Genomic DNA, 21,788 nt, shown 5'->3' on the forward strand with positions numbered 1-21,788 from the left:
AAATTTTCGTAATTTTAAGAAATTTAGATAAGAAGTAGAATAAAAATCTATGTCCTAAAAACTAGAATAGCGAGAAATAAGAGAGAAAAAGAGTTCGTCGAAAAAGGTCGAAAAAGAAAAATGGTTGAAAAAAATAAAAGGTGACGGAAAAATAAAAGAAACTTATAAAAACTTAAAAATACTTGATTAACCTAATCTTATTACTACAACTAACTTAAAATTATAATCGCAAATTGAAATTACTAATTGGAATGATAATTGATACATAGTAAAAGGTGTCTAAAAAATATTAAAGCTTACAGGAAAAACTAAATTCCAAATGGAAATAACTTAAAAAGAAGCTAAAACTTAAAAAGGCCTCGCAAAATTCTAAAGTACCTAAATCTTAGTCTAAAGAAAAAGCACTTAAGGAATTCTACGGCAAAGCCTAAAAATCTAGGAGTAAAAATAACTATAGCAAAAACTAAGTTTAAAATTAAATATGAGCTAAAAATACAAATATTACGCTACAATGATTAAAAGGGGACAAAATATAAAAATATACAAAAAGTTGTAAAAAGTACAATTTTTATAAAAATATTATTTTTATATTATTTATTTAATAAAACTACTAATTTTACAATTTAATAAAACTAATTTAACTAAAGTATATAAATTAAATAAAACTTAAATAAAGTTAATTATAATAATAATAATAATTAGGGTTAATAATAATAATAATTAATAATAATCCGTAATTAATGCTGAATTAGGGCTTCCTGTTCACGTGTCAGAAAGTCTCCGCGAGTCGCGGTAATTAATGAAGAAAACCCCGCGAGTCGCGGGGTTCAGAAATTCAATTCTGGCACAGTTTGAATCGACGCGTTTTTTCTTTATTTATTTTTTTTTATTTTCTGTTTTCTATTTTTTCTATATATAAAAGATATTTAATAAAACTTATATTTTTATAAATTAAAATAAGAATAAAGAAACTTATAAAACTTAAATATTTAAAAAAATACTAAAAAATACTTATATTTTTGTTTTTCTTTTTATATTTTCGAATAATTAAAACGTATTTTTACAAAAACGAATTTTTATAAAAGTAAAAAAAAATCCTTTTTTTTTTATATTAGCGTTCCGCTTCCGGCTTTTAAGAGATTTCCCCGGCAGCGGCGCCAAAAATACTTGATGTTATGCGAGGTGTATATAAAATAGTTATTAATTTTAGCAGAAAACACTATTAAATACGATACAATTTTACACAAGATATTTATTTATTTATAGAATGGATATACTTAAACCTTGCTAAAACACTTATAGGCAGTGTACCTAATCGTACAGTAGTGTAGTTTTTAGTAAGTCCGGTTCGTTCCACAGGGAAATCTTTAAACAAAGCTCAACGCTATATTAGTTTACTTTTATAAAAATACAAATATATATATATGTAATATTATTATTATAAAGGGGGGGTTTTTACCGTTTAATGACCGGTTTGTCGATTTTAAGACTTTAGTCGCAGTTAAAACCTAATGTAAAATATTAAATAAATAAAAAACTTAATTCAAAGCGTAAAATAAATAACGATAATGAAATTGCAATAAAAGTGCGATAAAATAAACTTGCGATAATTAAAAGGTACGATAATTAAAAGTGCAATTAAATAACAATAAATAAAAGTGCGATAATTAGAAGTGCAATTAAATATAAAATAAAGGAAATTAAATATGAAATAAAAGAATTATGCTTATTTAAACTTCCGTAATCATGATGTTTGACGTGTTGATTTTAGTTTTATGCCCATGGGTTAATTGTCCTTTGTCCTGGATTATTTAATATGTCCGTCTGGTTTTTGTCCATAACAGTCCATCAGTCATAAATATAAAGTGCGAGTGTCCTTGTCAAATTATTATTATACCCGAAGTTAAATATTCCAACTAATTGGGGATTCGAATTGTAACAAGGTTTTAATACTTTGTTTAATGAATACACCAGGTTATCGACTGTGTGTAAACCAAGGTTTTACTACTTTGTTAACAATTACACCAATTACCCTTGAATGTAATTTCACCCCTGTTTTAATTATTCTAGTGGCTATTAATCCATTCCCGTGTCCGGTTAAATGAACGATTATTCGTACATATAAATACCCCGCCCATCGTGTCCGATTGAGTGTATATGGTAATTTATAAGGACGCCCAATTGTAAATCTTTATATTAACATTAACAAACTATCATTTAGTTAAACAAATATAAAGCCCATTAATAGCCCATAGTCTAATTTCCACAAGTGTCGTTCTTTTGTCCAAACCCCATTTATGGTACAAAGCCCAATTACCCAATTTTAGTAATTAGCCCAACATCATGATTACTTCGTTTTAAATAAGCATAATAATAACTTAGCTACGAGACATTAATGTAAAAAGGTTGAACATAACTTACAATGATTAAAAATAGCGTAGCGTTACACGGACAGAATTTCGACTTACACCCTTACAACATTCGCTAACATACCCTTATTATTAGAATTAAAATTAAAATTAAAATATAAATTATATATATATATATATATATATATATATATATATCGTATATATGAGAGAAGAGAGAAATTAGATTATATTTTGCGATCAGAATTCGGTTGGCTTTATAGGGATTTTCGATTTTTGGGGCTCCGCGACTCGCGGCAAAATCCTCTTCAAACTCCGCGAGTCGCGGAGAATGAATTTACAGCTCACACCCTTGGAGTCTTTCTCTGCCGACGGTTTTATAATATATATATAATATATATATATAATTAATATAATTAATTATATATTATATTATATTTATATACATAGTTAACTTGTAATTTTTAGTCCGTTGCGTCGAGTGTTAAGAGTTGACTCTAGTCCCGGTTCCGGATTTTCGAACGTCCTTGCGTACAATTTTATATTTTGTACTTTGCGTTTTGAATCTTGTACTCTTGTAATTTCGAGACGTTTCTTATCAATAATTGGAACCTTTTTGATTGTCTTTTGTACTTTTGAGCTTTTTGGTCGTTTGCGTCTTCAATTCGTCGAATCTGTCTTTTGTCTTCACCTTTTATTATTTAAACGAATATCACTTGTAAATAGAACAATTGCAACTAAAAGCTTGTCTTTCTTGAGGAATAATGCTATGAAATATATGTTCTTTTTTAGCATTATCAACAGTAAATGTGTGTTCTATTGATATATAGAATAATAATAATAATATCAGAAAACATGTCACCATGCCTGCAATCCATATATTGCCATGTCAAGATATGACCTTTTTTACCATTTTAAGGCTCAAGTTATAAGTAGTTATCATCACATCCTTCCATATTGTTATGCAAATAAACGACACATGCCATTTAAACAGAGAACTGCTTAACAACATAGTAATAGTAGCACCGGAATATATATAATCAATTAGCATACACTAAAAACATAAAATTCAGAAGTGAATGACGTTTAAAACAACTTTATATATACATTCAATTCATACTAACAACTGACAAATATTAAGAAAGTTTCTAATATCCATCCTATTTTTTCGTTATAAATGTCAAAGGAACTTTATATCAAAGTTAATTAAAAAGATACAATCACTGCAAATTGACATAACCTTTCATCATATTCGATTAAAAACATAAAGTAGCTACAAGTATTGGAAGACTGCCATTTATTTCATATCACAAAAGAAATCACCAACATCAGATAGAATCGAAGGAAATACGTAGATAATTCAAAACAGACAACACATACAATGGCAATTGAAAAGATGAAAACAACATATCCAAAGCTAACTGTTGAGTCCCCTACATAATTAAGGATTTAATTATGACAAAACATGTTTGTAAACAATAGTTGTAATGTGCAGGTCAGCATGAGTTTACTTAGTTATTTTTATGTATAAGAACAATGAATGTTGTGTCTGAGTGAGTTAGTGTGATGCCTTCACTATCAGCACAAGATAGTTCAATATTTAAAGTTTCTTCACGACCAACATAGGATGTATGCAGAACCAGCAAGAAGATCACATGAAGAACCAGCGGTAGAAGAACCATCACAGACTGGAGCAGCACACAACACTTAGATAAATTATGCTCCATTACAAGCATAATTGTTTCCTGTGTTATTTACATCAAAGGGTACTATTCAACTGACATCAAAGAAGAATTTGAACAGAAAAGGACACGCGTCAGTGGCTGACAAGTGACCTTACAAGACAAAAATGAAATGCAGAAGTTTAACACATGCGCAGTTCATGATTAATACTTTGTTAACGCATAGGAAACCCAATAATCCATTTGTTTATTCAACGTCTAGGGTCCATACTTATGCTTACTCCACCTTCTCAATGCTTCTTTGACCTTCGACACTTTTAATCCAAGTTTCAATAATAACTGGTTCCACCTCTTTAAATAGGGATGCTCGTCTTTCGATGAAAATGCAATTTTGTCTCTCTAATTGGTCTCGAACCTCGTTGAAATCTTCACAAATTACCCATGTTGCATTTGGATACCCCATTAAGTGTTCCAAACAATCCCACATATTTTTCTTATCATCATTATTGTGAGGCCCATAGACGTTGACTATTATTATTTCCGAATCCTTGCCTATCCAATGTCCCTTTATGGTTAGGAAGAAGTGTTTAACAGCCGCTTTATTTACCACAAAAACACTTGGATCCCAGATCAGCAGCAATCCTCACGATTTCTCGGCCATATATATTTACACGGAATCATAATCAGGTTCCCCCCATATAAATTCTACCCACCTTTGTTAGACCTCTTTACATTTAGATTCTTGGATGGCAACGACGTTAAGTAATTCGGACAAGCGTATGCTTCTGTACCAACAATTTTTCAATAAGGATCATCGTCACACCCAAACCCACGAATGTTTAGCTATAAAACCTTTATGATTAACCTGTAAGTTACAATTGAATAGAGGGATTTATTGGGATTTTGAAACCTAAAGTACCCCCATCCTTTCACCAAATTCTTTCAGACCAACACTACCATTTGAATCAAGTGATGCGTTCTTTAAGATTTTACACAATAAAAACAATTTGGATTTAAATTTTGAATGTAGTTTACTGACCTTTACATCATTGGGAATATCCATGTTGCCTCTAGCAACATTCTTTGCGTGAAGAATTGGGCTTTCCAACTCATAATCGAACTCCAAGTTTGATTTTTGCGGTGTTTAACACGAGGGTCTTTTGAGGAAGGTTTTTGGTGTCTATTGAGAATGGCAAACTCAGGATTGGTTAGTGAAGGTTGGAGGTTTTTAGGGTTACTATCACGAGACTTTATTAGATTGCAGGATGAGGAGTTGCTTATCGATCTTGTGCATGGAGCCTTAGCTTTGATAAATTTAGAGGAAGAGGGTTTGGAAATTGTTTTGGAAGTTTCTGTTTAGGAAGGGAGTTGGTTAGGTTTAGGTTTCGAATTGGATTGGGTTATCAGGCTCTTTTGCAAGGTTCCCAGTAATTAGGCAGAGTTTTCGAATTCGGCTATTAATGTGGTTGTCATGCTTTTTATTATTTTGGTTGTGCGCTAAGGTGTATTTAGGGGAAATGGAATCGAAAAGTTTGAAAATCCTAATAGCGCTTGTAGGTTGATCATCACCTATTAGGCTGGCAGGATCCGTTTTTCTCTCGAATTATTCTAGGCTTTCCCTTAATGGGCCATCAATATGATTTGACCCAAAATTGATCATAGCATGTCCCTTTATATTAGCCGGATCGCTTTTAGTTGCAATTGGGCTATGTGTTTTATCGTATACTTCCGATCCAATTTCTTCCACATTATTGCTAGCGCACGATTTGGAATAAGGGTAGGATCCACCGGAATTCTAGGCACAATCTTTTTCCTGACAGAAGTTTGCCTCTTACAGACTGACGTTAGGAGAATTATTGGAAATTGGAACTTCATTATTACAACTTTTGAATTTTTCACCCGTTCTCCTTTGCACTTTGGTGTTTCGTCTTCTGTATTATGGACTTTGGCCGTAATTTCAAATTCCGACAACGATTCTTCATCTGAATTGATTTCTGTTTCCGATTCATCACTGGAATACCAATCACTTTCCCTCTCGTCTAAGTCCATATTTAGCCCTACTTCATCGTTTGCTTCCTCCACGACAATACTATTTGTTAGCTATCAATAAATAGTGAACTACTATTTATGAATTATGAGTGTTTGAGACATTCATGCAAGTTATAAATCAACTTAAATTTTATCGTTTAAATTCAATATTTATTTTATTTTTATTTTTTTACAAAATTAATGATACATTCAAAACTCTATAACACAAATAAAACACGAAAAAAGAATACATGCCTAGCATTACTATGGTTACACAAATTAAAATCGAGAGATTCAAAATCAGTATTTAATCATAAAAGACATTGGAAAATAATTGAAATTCTATTTGTTTATTTACAAAACACTTAAAATATATAATATTGCAATATGTTTGTCATTAAATTAAAATTTTAGATATACTACGTATAACGATACAATATTTTCTTTCCCCTTAATATTAATATCAAAATGATGAATATAAAAACTATAAATATAAAAATTTTAATTTTAATTTCAAATTATATAATTATAATATATATATTATTATTTATGTATATGTATATGTATATAATACTAGAAAATTATAAATCATAGTTCATAATTAATATTAATAATTATAATTATTATAATTATAATCATAATCATAATACTGGTATCATATATCATCACCGTTACAATATTATTTTTCCACATAATTTCCGTAACAAGAATATTGGTCATGCATTCTTGACAATTTTTCTTATATTTCAAATAATACCCCTAGGCCTATATATAAGCTCCACCACCATTGTCACTACACAGACACACATACGCTCACATTTTCACCTTCAAAAAAACACACAAAACACACATTCCTTCCAGTATCAACCGTGAACACTCAATCACCGGAATATGTCCGGACCCGGAGGTAGAGGAAACAATCCGTACGGTTTCCGACCACAAGCTCCGCTTGTTCCGGTACAACAAACGCTGGTCGGTGGTGCTGTCGTTGGCCGGGGACAGCTACGTGCCGGAGCAAAACCCTTTTCACTTCACCCTCACTCTGGTGCTTCGTCTTCAACCGCACCGCCGCCGTCTACTGAGCTCGGTCGGCCGGTTCATTCCCAACCGTCTCCGGTTCATTCCCAACCGTCTTCAACCGCACCGACGCCGTCGACTGAGCTCAGTCAACTCTCGCTCGGTCGGCCGGTTCAGTCTCCGGTTCAGGTGGCTCCAGCTCCACAGTGGTACGCCGGTCCAGACCCGGTAGCCGTACCGCTCGTACCGTCATCTTCAAAATTGCACAAAGCTCCGGCGAGACCCGGTGTTGGTACGATTGGGAGAAAGTGCATGATTACCGCTAATCATTTTCTGGTTGACATCAGTAATAAAGATCCGCATCAGTACGATGTAAGTTGTTTTATTACATTATACATACGTTAATCTGTTCTATAAATCTGTATGCGTGTTGTCTTTGTTTATGTTTGTTTATATTAATTGTTACTACTAATATTTTGTTTGTTTATTGATAAAAAAAAAGTGGGTTTCTATTGGACTTTGGACTTTGTATAAAAAGAGCTGGAAACATTCTAATTATAGCAACTTTTGTTTGTTGTTTAGAGTATCATTTTATACACAGAGTAAAAATTTTGATTTATTATACTTATAAATAAATATAAATATACCATAATGTGTGCTCTCTGTTACATATATAAGGATTATCCCTTTATTTTACACTTTTATCATATATTGTAACTTTGTAAGGTATGCATTTTTGTTTATGTACATCATTTCAGTTTAAGTTCTTTTTAACATCAGATAATTTTGTATGCAGTTTGTAAGTTATATGGGCCTGTTTTTCATTTTATTCATTTATATAATTTATATAAATACTATTTTTGCAATTCATACTGTGTGTTTTATATTACTTATACTAGTCTTACAACCATGATTGATTATTAGAATTTCAAATAGTATAATTAAGATTAAGATTAAGATGATGTTTGTTTGAGTGTTTACAATATTTACAAGTCGTGGTTTAAATTGTTTTTGTTTGCAACTCATAATGGATAGCCTTCTACTTGTGGGCATTAATATACTGTTGTTACATGCTGCAAAATATATTTTAAATTTATATTTAAATGTTGTGTGTTTTTTATAGGTGACTATTACTCCTGAAGTGACATCAAAATCAAAATGCAAAGCCATTTTGAAATGTTTGACTGAGAAGTATCATACTTCACACTTGGGCAATCGACGTTTGGCGTACGATGGAAAAAAGAGTGCGTTTGCTGCTGGATCACTTCCGTTCGAGTCGAAAGAATTTGTCGTTACTGTCCCTGATAATAAAGAAGGGTATATACACTATTCCATTCTGTTTATTATCATTTATTTGTATCTTGATTAAATTATGTCAGATGTTTAGTAATTAGTACTTATTGTTTTGTGATATGTTAAATTTGTAGGAAAACGCGTGACTTCAAGGTCAATATCAAGTTTGCTGCAAAAAAAGAGGTTGATCATTTGAGACAGTTTTTGAATGGTAGAAGGCATGATAATCCGCAAGAAACGATTCAAGCTCTTGATGTCGTTTTGAGAGAAACTGCTTCTAAAGGGTTAGTAATAATAAGATTTATTACTGTTACATCTTTTATTTTAATGTTTTTTTCGATGTTTATGAACAATTTGTGTTTGGAATGCAGGAGGGAGATTGTTGGGAGGTCGATATTTAGTCCCGAGTTTGAGCAGGGCCCACTTGGAAATGGTATCGACTACTGGAGAGGGTTTTATCAAAGCTTGCGTCCGACTCAGATGGGATTATCATTGAATATTGGTTAGAGCATAAATGTGATTAATTATATTTATGTTTGCGTTTAGTCGTATGTATTGGTTAACTTTTGGTTTTGTTTTTGAATAGATATGGCTGCAAGGGCGTTCTACAGTAGCACTTTAGTGTCTGATTTTGTAATGGACTACCTGGGTAAAGATGTAACTAGACCTCTCTCTGATCAAGATCGAATTCGGGTACTGTTTATTACGTAGTTTTTCATTATTATTTATATATAATATACATAATACATGCATGGTTTATAACAACTACTAATCTTTTGTGTGTTTAAATTGCAGCTTAAAAAGGTGTTGAAAGGCGTAAGAGTTGAAGTTTCTCGTGGGGCTGATTACAAACGAAGCTACAAAGTTCAGAACCTAACACAGCAGAGTATCAACCAGCTCACGTAAGCTTACAACACACGATTCTTAAAACATTTAAATTATGCTGGTGTTTCAAAGCTAAATTTTTAGGGATTTTGGGTTACTGACCCATTTTGACCTGACCCAACTGCCAACCCAATATGCACCAGTACACATATATTTCAATGTTTATATATGTTCCAACGCATGTTTCTCATCACTTGAGTTAAGCTGTGTTTCAACGTAAGATTTTTAAGGATTTTGAGTGACTGACCCATTTTGACCTGACCCGACTGCCAACCCAATATGCACCAGTACACATAAATTTCAATGTTTATATGTTCTAACACATGTTTTTTATCACTTGAGTGAAGCTGTGTTTCAAAGTAAGATTTTTAAGGATTTTAAGTTACAGACCCATTTTAACCCGACCCGACCATTTTGCCAACCCTATATCCATCAGTACACATATATCTCGATGTTTATATGTGTGTGAATTGTATTCTAAGCTAATTTTTTCTGGCCTACTTATTGAGTTCTCAATTATTAACAACAATTAATAACTGAATTAAGACAATCAACATATTGATGTATATACGTTTGTTTCGTCTTTAACATCATCTGTATATTTGATATTTGACTTGTCTTCTTTTCATTACAGTTTTCCTGTTGTTGACGGAAGCACAATATCGGTTGTGACTTACTTTCGTGAAAAGTACAAACTCAACCTAAAATATCCTTTCCTACCTGCTATCCAAGCTGGCACTGATTCAAAGCCAACTTATCTACCAATGGAGGTTCAATTCAAACTTACCATTTCCATATATTTACAATCTTTCAAATACTAATAATGTTAGTTAATTAACTAACTTACGCTGATAACAACATATATATATTATACAGATTTGCAAGCTTGTTGAGAGTCAACGTTACACTAAGAAACTGAATGAGAGACAGGTTACAGCTATGCTCAAGGCTACTTGCAGACGTCCTAGAGACCGTGAAAGCGAGATCGACAGGGTATAAAATTTAAACACCTTTTTTTTTAATTTCTGTATCGTTTTAACTGTCTCAAGATGTTTTCAGTTATTATCATTTTTGTAATTTTTGGTGGTTATAGGTGCTAAAAGGGAACAAGTACAATCAAGATAAACTCGTTAAGGAAGACTTCGGTTTGCGAGTCAGGGAGCAGCTTACTTCGATTGAAGCTCGAGTCCTTCCACCACCTCCTGTAATTAATTATTTATATATTTATTTATTGTTCCCTATTATTTGTTGTTTCTTTTTATTTGTGTTTGTGACATTGTAAAAACTTCCATGGATTCAGCTCAAGTATCACCAATCGGGTCGTCAATCAGAGATCCTACCTGCTGTTGGTCAATGGAATATGATTGAACTGGTAACATTCCAAACTTCACTTTCATTATAAACCAGTTTCTCAACCTTATAATAACTTTTTTTTTTTTTTTTATTTTGCGAACGAAATTAGAAAATGATCAATGGAGGAAAAGTCAACTTCTGGGCGGTAGTGAATTTCTCAAGAAACAGGCAAGATGCGGTCGATCGTTTCGTCCATGGAATCATTTCCATGTGTCAAGACAAAGGAATGGTAATAAACTGTACATCTTCAACTTCCTTCTATTATTCATCATTATAAAATAGAACAGTTAATTATTTAATTTTTATTTTTGCTTATGTTGTAGGCTTTCAATCCGAGACCATTGATTCCACCACAAACTGCAGCTCCCCACAACGTCGAGAAGGCGTTATATGATATCCATAGTCAAAGTTCTGGTCAACTAGCGCGGGTTGCACCTGGACAGTCGCTGCAAATACTGTTTGTCATTCTACCTGAAACGAGCGGGTCCTACGGGAAGATAAAGAAGGTGTGCGAAACTGAACTGGGAATTGTTTCGCAATGCTGCCAACCTAAACATGTTATGAAGATGAACCGCCAATATTTTGAAAACGTTGCTTTGAAAGTAAACGTAAAGGTATGCTACTATAACCTACTTACAACTTTCAACTTACAAATGTATAATCTCATGTTTGTATAATGACATTTTTTTATAATAACAGGTTGGGGGAACGAATACAGTTTTGTCGAAGCAGTTGCAGGTGATATCTGAGCGTCCAACGATTATATTTGGTGCTGATGTAACCCATCCTCAACCTGGGGAGGATTCGGGCCCTTCAATTGCAGCTGTAAGTTTTTCTTTATCTATATGATTACCATATTTTAAGTAGTCATTTAAATTTAAATTAATTATGTACTAACTGCGTTTAATTTAATACTATTACAGGTTGTGGCATCAGTTGACTGGCCTCACGTGACGAAATATCGAGCGTTGGTATCATCACAGCCTCACAGGCAAGAAATAATTGAGGATCTTTATACAACTGTTGTGGATGAGCAGAAAGGCATAGTGCACAAGGGCATGATCAAGTAATTATATAACACAATTAAAGATGTTTGAACTTATTTTCTTTTTTTATTTTATTAATTTTGTTAACAGCAAATTTGAACTGATTGTTTTTGGATATTAAACCGAATACCTGCATTACAGGGATCACCTCATTGCGTTCAGGAGGGCAACTGGGCAGAAGCCTCATCGAATCATCTTTTATAGGTTGGTGATTTACTTAAATTTCCTATTTTTCTTTCAATCTGTTCATAATTACATATTATTATTATTATCTGATAATATAAACCGTTGTTTGTTTATAGGGATGGCGTTAGTGAGGGTCAGTTCAATGATGTGTTGGTGCATGAGATGGATAAAATCAGAAAGGTAAATAACATTCATTTTTACATTTTGTTGTCATTGTTGTATGTTAAAGGTTAAAAAAAGTGTTTTATACATTGTTACAGGCTTGTGTGTCCCTGGAAGAGGATTATATGCCTCGTGTTACTTTTATCGTTGTTCAAAAAAGGCATCACACACGTTTGTTTCCGATGAACCATGGGGATCGTGCTAGCACTGATAGGAGTGGCAATATACTTCCTGGTCTGTATTATTACTTTTGTGTGTTAGAAACGATTAAAACGACTATTTTGCATAACTTTCTGTATGGTGTTTGTTATATGCTTCCAGGTACTGTTGTGGACACCAAAATCTGTCACCCAACTGAGTTCGATTTCTACCTATGTAGTCATGCTGGAATTCAAGTAAACTATATCGATTTTAACATAACGTTAATGGTTGTTATGTATTCTGTTATACAGTTTTATTTATATGATATTTGTGCAAATCTTGTAGGGAACAAGCAGGCCAGCGCACTACCATGTTTTGTATGATGAAAACAAGTTTAGTGCTGATGCATTGCAGATGCTTACCAACAGCTTGTGCTACACGTATTTCACTTAAACCGTTATTATATTTATTATTATTATTTTTTTGTTGGGAATTATACATTGAAATTCTGATATTTGTTTATGTTTCAGATATGCTAGGTGCACAAGGTCTGTTTCAATAGGTATGTTCTGATCCTTTGTAATTTTATAAAAGATATAAGTATTGTTAAGTTGTAATTGTGAATATTGTGAAATAATAAGTATTAATATTAATAATAATGTGATACATGTTTTATTGCAGTTCCTCCAGCATATTATGCACATCTGACTGCGTTTAGGGCAAGGTACTACACTGAAGGTATGGGAGCATCTGAGAGTGATTCTGCTGTTAAAACGACTCGTGAAAAGACAGCAGAAGTGCGTGCGGTTCCAATGGTTCGTGATAATGTGAAGGCGGTGATGTTCTACTGTTGAAGGTTGTTATGGCTTTTTGGGTAATTTAGTACTTTGTTATAAATTTTAAACTTACTTAAGTTTTTGTTGGTGGGTTGATACACCGTTTTGAATTATTGGTGATATGGTGGTTGAGCATTGGTCTTTTATGCGGGGGTAGGTTTTTGTCGGTTATTTCGGTTGATGATTGAATGTCTTAGTATGGCATATACAATTGGTAACTTTTATATTTCCTTTTGCTGGATGAAGGTTCTTGTATCTTTTCCTGAAGTATATGATATGGTTGGCTGTTTTATTTTAGCTAAATTTTCATATGATATATTATTGTCAATTTTATGTGCTTGATCCATGTTTTTAAGTAGGTTTAGTCTTAGTCTTATTATCGATTATCGAAATATTTGACCAATTGGCTGTTGTGGGCTTAGATCGATCTAGGTTCTTTATTGGTAGTTTTTAACTGTATGCTGTTTTGAACAAGTCTTACTGATAATAATGAAGTTTAACACCACTTGTGAAAATTGTTTGAAAAATACTAATGATGCTTTTAGATACTAAAGCTTTGTGTTTACATAGTAGGTTTTCATACTATAAAACTTTCTATCATGGTTTTTCTTTTAAAGTTCTAATAGATTTTGATTAAGATATTATTTATAACATTTTGTTCAAAATTTATGAGACAAGGATACCAATAGAATTAGTCTAGGAAGACAAGGCCTATTTGTACACCTATATTTTGATCACACTTGCTACTTGTACCACTGATCAACAAATTTCTTAAATAAAAATAACTTTGTACCATTGAATTAGTCTTTTAGTTATTAAAATTTTGAAACAACTTTCAATTTAAATTTGAACTCCAATAAGTTCATAAACTGTAAAAACATCAAAATAATGCCAATATTTGATCAATAACATTAAAACTTTCTCTGCATTTCATTTGAAAGCTGTCTAAACACAAAATGTGCACCATGTTTCCTTGAATTTACAAAACACAAAAAGAAAAGCAGAGTATTGGAAACCACAACCTTTAAATTTAGAACGATATATGTGTGTGTGTGTGTGTGTGTGTGTGTGTGTGTGTGTGTGTGTGTGTGTGTGTGTGTGTGTGTGTATTCAGTTTTGGATTATAGTAAAGGAATGGACAAAAATTTCCATGTGTACGTATTTGTGTTTGTATGGAAAGTAAAGTGCGATCTTTGATTGGTCCAAAAAATAAATGGTGAATTTCTATTGGCTAGGAAGGTAATGGTGGTGCCATGTCTCTTACTCTCTTGTACAGTTGTACCAAATCAGGGGGACAAGAAGGATAAAGGTTGTTAAGATTCGTTACGTTAAGGACCAATGGTGTAATGGTTAGGGACTTGGTGTGCAAAGTTTATAACAACTCAACTCACACCAAACTTAATATTTCACAAATGGAATTAATGTAAGAATGAAAAAACATATCACTGTAATGCACCTGTACTATGCAACACAATAGTATGCATATGTATATAGAAAGATTATTCTATGTGAAGGACTATAATGTTATAAGGAAGAAACTACTAAATATCGATATATGTAACATTGAAGTGAGAATCATAATCGGAGTCAGCAAGTAACGTGCATTTTGCAGCGGATTATTAGCATTTGATATCCTTCTGCGACCACTTGATTTAGTAGACACGTTTACTGGTTTTTTACCTTACAGAATGAATCATAAGTTTAAATAATTGTGATTTTTACTTTCCGTTAAAAAAAAAAAAGAAAAAAAAAAAAAAAAAAAAAAAAAAAAAAAAAAAAAAAAACTGTTAAGAGAACTTACAGTCATGGTCAACCCATCCGATCCTTTGACCGCCCAAGTCGTAAACAACACTCTTGTCTTTCAGAACAATGTCTGCATAATATAAACTAATCAATAGCTCTGAGGATACAAGTTCTGGAGTTGATTATTTCAACCCGATCCTGTTTTGACCCATTACCCAACGTGCCCAAATTGCAACTGCTAAATTCTATTCAAAATGTGCATACCTCCTAAAATAGTGACTCCTAGACCCTTGACCTTCTGAAACGCAATACACCATGCTGATCCACCATCCTAAACACAGATATAGTTTTTGTTCAAATTATTAGTAAGAAAAAGAACATATTCGCTTGAATTACTAACAACAGCTAACTTATAACAAAATAAAACAATCTTAAGTATAAAACATACCACTGTCTTTTGTTTCAAGAGATAGTTCTCAGGTTTTAAAACCATTGAAGCATCACCAGCAAAATTTAAGCTCACACTCGGAAACATCTCAGAGACACTGAAATTATTATTAATTATTATTATTAACAACGTATAAAAGGAAGTACTAATAGATTTCATTAAGATCAATCAAAATTTCAGATTACGAATAGACCTATTCTTAGTTATATAACAATGATATCCCTTTGATTCAACAGCATGGACAGATTGAGAAACGGACTTCGTAATCTGCACAAACATAAGCAATACTCACATCATGCAAAACTGTTAATGAGTACAAGTCTTATAACATAAACGTATTTTCGCAACCTTTGGACTAAAATATATAGGAGAAGAGCAAAGCTTAAAAATATTTACCCATTGCTACTTACAGCTTCCACAAAAGGATCGTAGGCCTGTTCTGCTAAATATCCGAGAGTTGTTCCAGAATCAATTATGGTTCCTTTTCGGTTATGTGATGATCTAAAAACTGATGAATCGATCTTCAGCGTTTGATTATTGACAGAAATACTGTGCAACTCTAGACTATAATGTGTCCTGCCAAAAACATCAGTTTCTTATATAAAACACACTTTTTACGCACACGCAAAAAAGGCTAAAACTTTTTAAGGTAATTTCCCGGGTTAATTCGGGCCCACGTACAAGAAAACTCACTCTGACGAAACAAGTGGTGAGTAGACCATATGTGGATCCAAGATTTGACCAAGAACCAAAATACCGCCACCGTCACCATCACCAACAAGACAATGCGAAAACGCATCAGGAGCCGCACCTTGCGAAGCGAGTTGTTTGATAACAGACAAACCTTGTTGACCAAACCCAAATATCCCATCAACCGCTCTTTCGGGTCTTGACAACTCTCCTGATTGAGCTGTGCTACAACTGTTCATAACTTAGTTAAATTAAATAGGTTTTCACTCGAAACTATGAAGAAGTTATGCGATAGGAAAATGTAGACAGAATTACGCGGATAGTCCCTGTGGCTTACCCAAATTTGCGTGCGTAGTTCCTGAACTTCTTTTGCATTGGTAGTCCTCCGAATTTAACAAAGAAAATTGACGTTCATAGGGACAATTCACGCAAACAATTACAGTTTGAAGGACTACTAATGCAAAAAAAAATGTTCAGGACTACGCGCGTAAATTTGGGTAAACGCCAGGGACTATCCGCTAGCAAATGTGTAAGTAAGTACGTAACTAACTCTCACCCGAACATAACTTGCGATGAAACATTTGTGTTATCAGACATCATATCCAAATGGATTAAATCAGATACATAATAACCCGACGTTGAACTACCATCTCCATACTTAAATGTATAAGTGCACTGCTTCTTTGTACTAACTGCTTCATCAGATTCGATTCCAATAGAACACATTTTGTCTGAACTAGATACTAAAGAAGACGTCGATGAACTTTCAGGGTCAAAAAACACAATTGGAACCTGTTTTGTTGTAAGGTGTCGTTAGTTAGTCGCATAAAAGTGAATCACATATATATAACCAAAGGATATGGTGGATGTAAGATAATACTTTGAGTCCGCTCGATGTTGGGCAACCTTTGCAATCTTTACAGCTGACCCATAACACGTCGCTGCCCGTATCAACTTGTACATAGTATTCCTTTGGTGGAGAACCCAATTGGACTTTTGTATAATAAAGCCTATATGAGAAACAAATTATCTACAAAAGATTAAAAATTTAAAAACAAAAAGAACCAGGTACAAGTACATATAAGAGTAACTCATCTATTTTAAGAGATAAAGAAAATTTTTTATATATATATTTTTTGCAATTTGCAACCAATACAGGGAAAATTTAGTAAAATGTTTATGGGGACATAAAAGATATTTAATTATAAAATATTACGCGGATGGTCCCTGTGATTTGTATTTGGCTTTTAACACTTTGGGTGTGTTTTGACGAAACTAGCTAAAGTTGGAGCTTGTTTTTGAAGCTGTAGCTAAAACTTACGGAGTATTATTTTTCATAGGTGTTTGGCTCCTGTTTTTGGAGCTGGAGCCATTTATCTTCAAAACCAAAAAATGGCTCCCTTTTTAATTTTTGACAGACGATCCATTTATAATTTAACATAATCGAGCAATATCGAAGAAATGAATCAAGAAAAACTACCCAACGATATAAGGATCATAAGTTCCTTTAACTGCGAAATCGATAACATCTTTTGAAAAATGTTGTTGTTCGTCCTGCTTCAAGAATCTACAATGCCTTAAAGTATCTCTATCTCTAAGTTGGCTCAACTCTATTTGATCGTTGTGCGGAACAGCTCTCTCAAGTTTAAGATAGGCCGGAGACTCGCAAATAACGACCACACACTGCAACAACACCGCCACGACAATGCTACACGATGTGAAAGTCGTCGCAATCGTCATTCTTAATTAGTCCTTTTATTCTTTATTATATCCTACTTTTTTTCTTTGAGGACTTTCATCGAACAACATAAATGCTATAAAGCCTTGATTGATATACCATACACAAAATGTACATATGTTTGCATGGATTGTGATTGTTTTATGTATGATCATCTGAAAAGATTCAAGAGAATGATGAAATGTTGAATCCATTTTGGTTTTGTATAAATTATTGGTGTTTGATGATGAATGCTATAAACCCCTGAATTTGAACAGGCCATGTATATTTCACACGCTTTTTTTTTTGTTTCCTTTTTTTTTTTAGTAAAAAATACGATTGCAATCCCGGTTTTATAGCTTGAAAAATCTCTCACGAATGATCCATAAAATAACGTAATTTCGTATTTAATTCTACATCAAATTGTGGCCATTTTGTTGCTTTACAAATGGGTTTGACATTGTGATCATGACTGTTCTATTTCTTACATAATTTATCTTCAAAAATAAAAGAGTGAGTTAAACCGTTGGTCCTTGAGATTTATCCAAAAATCGTATTACCTACCTTTTAAAAGTTTTACCGGTAGTCCCTATGATTTTAACTTTATTCAGTGGTGGTCCATTTTATAACTTCTGCCAACTCCTCAGTTAACTAGTGACATGTGTTGTACACATGATGGGTAAATAACTCATTTCAACATTAGTGTATATCCTGCAAATCCTGAAATCATCTTCAAGAACCATCTTCACTATCATCTTTTTTTTTTTTTTTATTTCTTCTTTTTACTTGATAATTGTTGGAAAAAACAAGCAGGCTCAAAATCCCAAATTATTTTCTTTAAAAAGATAGGGACTATCGATGGGATTTTAGGTAAACCGTAGAGACTAAAGGTATAATTAACTCAAAATAAAATATGGACTACATATATATTTCCCTGCCATTGTTCATTTTGCTTTAGAAAAATCAACGGTTCCAACATTGTGGGACAATATTTAGGAATTGATATTAAGTGTGTTTATATATATGCTGCTAACCATTCTTCTACGACTTTGATTTCTGTCGTACGTTGTGCAACCAACCAATCTGGATCACTAGCTGTCGGAGTATGCAAATCCCAGCAATGGTGCCCTAATGATTTTCATAAGTAATAACTTAGAATCATACTAAATCTTATTCATCTATCTATCAATAAAAAAATGTCGAGTAAATTATTATAGAACGGAGATTGACTAATAAATACAGTAACGCATATGCACATATAGTGTTACATACCTTCTTGTGTATATATAGCAATTATCGAGTCCGATATGTTTTGAAGAACTCTGTAGTTTAAAAAGACATTATCAAACAATCATTAAGATGATTATAAATTATATTAAGTCTGATTAAATATGTAGATAAAGTTTTATAGTTCTTACCCTCCAGAACAGTATGGGTCACGTAATCCATTAGAAAAAATAATGTTACTACCAAATTTACTTAGCACTTGTTTTATATCCTACAAAACATTTCAAACACTCTACGTAAGCCCATAACTTCATTTAGAGCATATTATATAGGATAGACATGAAAATTATTAAATAGATAAAGGTAACGTACATAGCCTCCAAACTCTATTGGTGCCCAATAAAGTCTTGGGGTAACACCAAACACAAGTTCACATTGTTTTGTAAAGTTGATTATATCAAAAGGCTTGGCTTGAAACATTGTGTCATTTTCACCACGTCCCATTGGCATTACCATTTCTGTACATGACTATTTACGGAGTACAACACAAAAAACAATTCATCATCATTAATCATTAATATAAATAAATAGTGTGACATTGTTATCGTAGCATATATGTTTTAGTTAAACCTAACTTAAATCTAGAAAAAATTGCCCATTTCGTCTCTGTGTTTTACACTTTTCGCCTGTTTCATCCTTGTATTTATTTTCTACATTTTTCATCCTTAAAATACAACCTTTTGGGTTATGAACTTTTAAGTTGAGGGCAAAATTTGAAGGCTTTTGGGTAAAATATGAAGGCTTTTGAGGGTAAAATCAAATTTTAAGTCTGAAAAATTCAAGTCCACTAAAGGCAAAATCAAAAAATTCAAAATTTTAACACTAAAAATTTCAAATTCACTTGAGACGGAGACGGTGTCCCTGGCCGTATATAGTTTCGCCCGTGAGTACGCACATAATTGTTGTGTTATATGTGCACTATGTTGCACGCATTATTATCCATATCCCTAGTTCTAATACTACATGAGCATTTGTTATACTTTCTCCATCTCAAATTTATTGTTCATGGACAATAAACACATAGATTTAAAAAAAAGTTACTGTCACATGTACTTTTTGTTTAGTTTTAGTCTTACCCACTGGCAGAACCATAAATTTTTTCACCGGGAGCGAAATTTTTTTTAAAAGCGTTCACATTCATTGTAAATTTTTTTCTTCATGAAAATATAACCTTTTGAGTAGTAGGCTTTTGGGTTGGGGGTAAAATATGGAGACTTATGAGCAAAATATGGAGACTTTTGAGGACAAAAATTAAAATTTGAGCTTGAAAATTTCAAATCCACTTGAGTCAAAATCTTAAAATTGAAAATTTTAACCTTGAAAATTTCAAATCCACTGAGAGCATGTACCCCGCCCCTATTCATTTATGAAAGTGGCAATTAATTTGAGATATCTCAAAGAAAGTAATGAAAAATAGATTTGGGACGAAAGGAGTAACTCATTATTGCAAAAACGCGTACCTGCCAGTCCCAGCCAAAATCTTTGCTTAGACCTTCGTTAATTACCATATTGCAACGTTGTCCAAAAACCGCATTGTACCCTGCCATCACTTTACTTAAAACATATGTCTCGTTACCAAGCGCGTCAGATGCATTGCAAAACTTGTGTAGCGAATTATTGTAATTATACTGAGCAATATAGTTGTATCGGCTTTCCAAACTGTCCTTGAGTTCTTGTGTCGTGTTAAGTGGTCTTAACAAAAAAAAAAGTCACAATTCATAAAAATAAAAATAAAGAATAAGAAAAGTTATGTAAAAAACTTACAAGCACGTGTTGAACATTTTAGAAAGGTTTAAAAGCCCATTGGGCTGATCTGCAACTCTATCAATTTCATACCAAGACTCTCTAATGGTTTTGTAGCAACTTTCACTTGTACTCTGTATATCAAAAGTTATGTCAATGCTATATTTATCAAGGACAATTTTAAGTTAAAATTGTTGGTTTGCTTACATTAAAATCGTTAGAAACCACTACAGCATATCCGTTTTCAGGAGTTAGACCTTCGAAGTAGAGAATGGGGGCGGATGCTGCCAATGCACCATACACGATGTGTGGATACTTCAACCGAAACCATGTGGCTAACACTAAAATGAAAAGAACAAAAAATATATTATGTATATATTTAGTATTAGTATGCTATCTTATAAAAGAACTAAATTGTGGCGTGAGATGTAACGAAATATAATTTACTTCCGCCATAGGATCCTCCTACAGCTATAACAGGACAATTTTGTGCTGATAGGCTTTGTTTAAGACTTGTGATTAACTGTGCATAGTCTGCTAATGCTTGTTCTGAACTGAAAAATCCAAGATTATTGGCATCTTTATATGCTTCTTCTTTGGATCCAAACGGCATTGATGTCCCATAATACCTATGCTGTAGATTAATCATAATTTTCATGCTATCATATAATTAAAAAGGATATATTTAATGATTTTTATTTATATGCGACATAATATACTTACCTCTATATATACCATCAGCCCCTTGAACCGCGATGAAAGGATTTGAAAAAACCCCGAAATAAACACCAACTTTGTCACATCTATCTCGGCACCCATGTATACAAAGATCGGAGAGCTTGTATTGCACCCACCCCAATATTTAAAATTCATAATATATCGTTGTTGAAACGTCATGTAACTTTCGGGCTTAAAGTTGAAATGATCAAGTGTTTGTGTATAATTAAAGACTTCAAAATCAGGACCAAGAAGGTTATCGTACTCCGCGTAGGAGAAGGGTTCATTACTCAGAATACTCAATGTTGGTCTACTGGAACGTATCGCAGTAACAAATGTTCCGATGAGCACGAGTAGCAATGCTAATATATGAAGTAATGTTTGAGTCATTTTGAGATTGGTATGTTTGAGGTTATTGGAAATATGGGTAAATATAAATTTTTGT

At 32.9% G+C, this 21,788-nt stretch overlaps 3 protein-coding genes across 3 annotated transcripts; 1 reads left to right on the forward strand and 2 right to left on the reverse strand.

Moving 5' to 3' along the window:
• The first annotated feature begins 6,970 nt into the window (after positions 1–6,970).
• On the forward strand, positions 6,971–13,258 carry LOC139891716 (protein argonaute MEL1-like). Its single transcript, XM_071874702.1, has 21 exons — positions 6,971–7,468; positions 8,220–8,413; positions 8,524–8,673; positions 8,761–8,891; positions 8,976–9,082; positions 9,185–9,291; positions 9,909–10,044; positions 10,151–10,267; positions 10,368–10,478; positions 10,575–10,646; positions 10,737–10,856; positions 10,951–11,241; positions 11,327–11,452; positions 11,551–11,693; positions 11,815–11,877; positions 11,976–12,039; positions 12,120–12,255; positions 12,343–12,416; positions 12,508–12,602; positions 12,693–12,724; positions 12,844–13,258. The coding sequence occupies exons 1-21, from the start codon at positions 6,971–6,973 to the stop codon at positions 13,014–13,016; spliced, it is 2,940 nt and encodes a 979-aa protein (XP_071730803.1). The 3' UTR covers positions 13,017–13,258.
• Positions 13,259–14,514: 1,256 nt separating this feature from the next.
• Positions 14,515–17,619, reverse strand: LOC139891723 (aspartic proteinase 36-like). Its single transcript, XM_071874713.1, has 10 exons — positions 17,360–17,619; positions 16,760–16,889; positions 16,436–16,671; positions 15,883–16,110; positions 15,600–15,765; positions 15,383–15,456; positions 15,190–15,286; positions 15,006–15,072; positions 14,800–14,871; positions 14,515–14,678 (listed from the first exon to the last, which is right to left on the reverse strand). Exons 1-10 carry the CDS (start codon positions 17,617–17,619, stop codon positions 14,515–14,517), a joined length of 1,494 nt encoding a protein of 497 aa, XP_071730814.1.
• Positions 17,620–18,611: 992 nt separating this feature from the next.
• On the reverse strand, positions 18,612–21,733 carry LOC139891734 (uncharacterized). Its single transcript, XM_071874722.1, has 9 exons — positions 21,350–21,733; positions 21,074–21,260; positions 20,834–20,967; positions 20,648–20,760; positions 20,344–20,575; positions 19,196–19,351; positions 19,015–19,094; positions 18,869–18,918; positions 18,612–18,724 (listed from the first exon to the last, which is right to left on the reverse strand). Exons 1-9 carry the CDS (start codon positions 21,731–21,733, stop codon positions 18,612–18,614), a joined length of 1,449 nt encoding a protein of 482 aa, XP_071730823.1.
• Between the last annotated feature and the right edge of the window lie 55 nt (positions 21,734–21,788).

Source organism: Rutidosis leptorrhynchoides, chromosome 1 (assembly GCF_046630445.1).
Source record: "Rutidosis leptorrhynchoides isolate AG116_Rl617_1_P2 chromosome 1, CSIRO_AGI_Rlap_v1, whole genome shotgun sequence".
NCBI lineage: Eukaryota > Viridiplantae > Streptophyta > Magnoliopsida > Asterales > Asteraceae > Rutidosis > Rutidosis leptorrhynchoides.

Excerpts from the sequence above, each read along its gene's own strand:
- LOC139891716 (XM_071874702.1), top strand. The coding sequence starts at position 6,971 with ATGTCCGGACCCGGAGGTAGAGGAAACAATCCGTACGGTTTCCGACCA. Across the intron at positions 9,292-9,908 it reads CAGAGTATCAACCAGCTCAC|TTTTCCTGTTGTTGACGGAA; the intron begins GTAAGCTTACAA and ends TTTTCATTACAG. Across the intron at positions 12,603-12,692 it reads ACCAACAGCTTGTGCTACAC|ATATGCTAGGTGCACAAGGT; the intron begins GTATTTCACTTA and ends TTTATGTTTCAG.
- LOC139891734 (XM_071874722.1), bottom strand. The coding sequence starts at position 21,733 with ATGACTCAAACATTACTTCATATATTAGCATTGCTACTCGTGCTCATC. Across the intron at positions 20,761-20,833 it reads TGGTTTCTAACGATTTTAAT|AGTACAAGTGAAAGTTGCTA; the intron begins GTAAGCAAACCA and ends TTTGATATACAG. Across the intron at positions 19,095-19,195 it reads CAATAGAGTTTGGAGGCTAT|GATATAAAACAAGTGCTAAG; the intron begins GTACGTTACCTT and ends AATGTTTTGTAG.
- LOC139891723 (XM_071874713.1), bottom strand. The coding sequence starts at position 17,619 with ATGACGATTGCGACGACTTTCACATCGTGTAGCATTGTCGTGGCGGTG. Across the intron at positions 16,111-16,435 it reads TCATCGCAAGTTATGTTCGG|TTGTAGCACAGCTCAATCAG; the intron begins GTGAGAGTTAGT and ends AGTTATGAACAG. Across the intron at positions 15,766-15,882 it reads TCACCACTTGTTTCGTCAGA|GACACATTATAGTCTAGAGT; the intron begins GTGAGTTTTCTT and ends TGTTTTTGGCAG.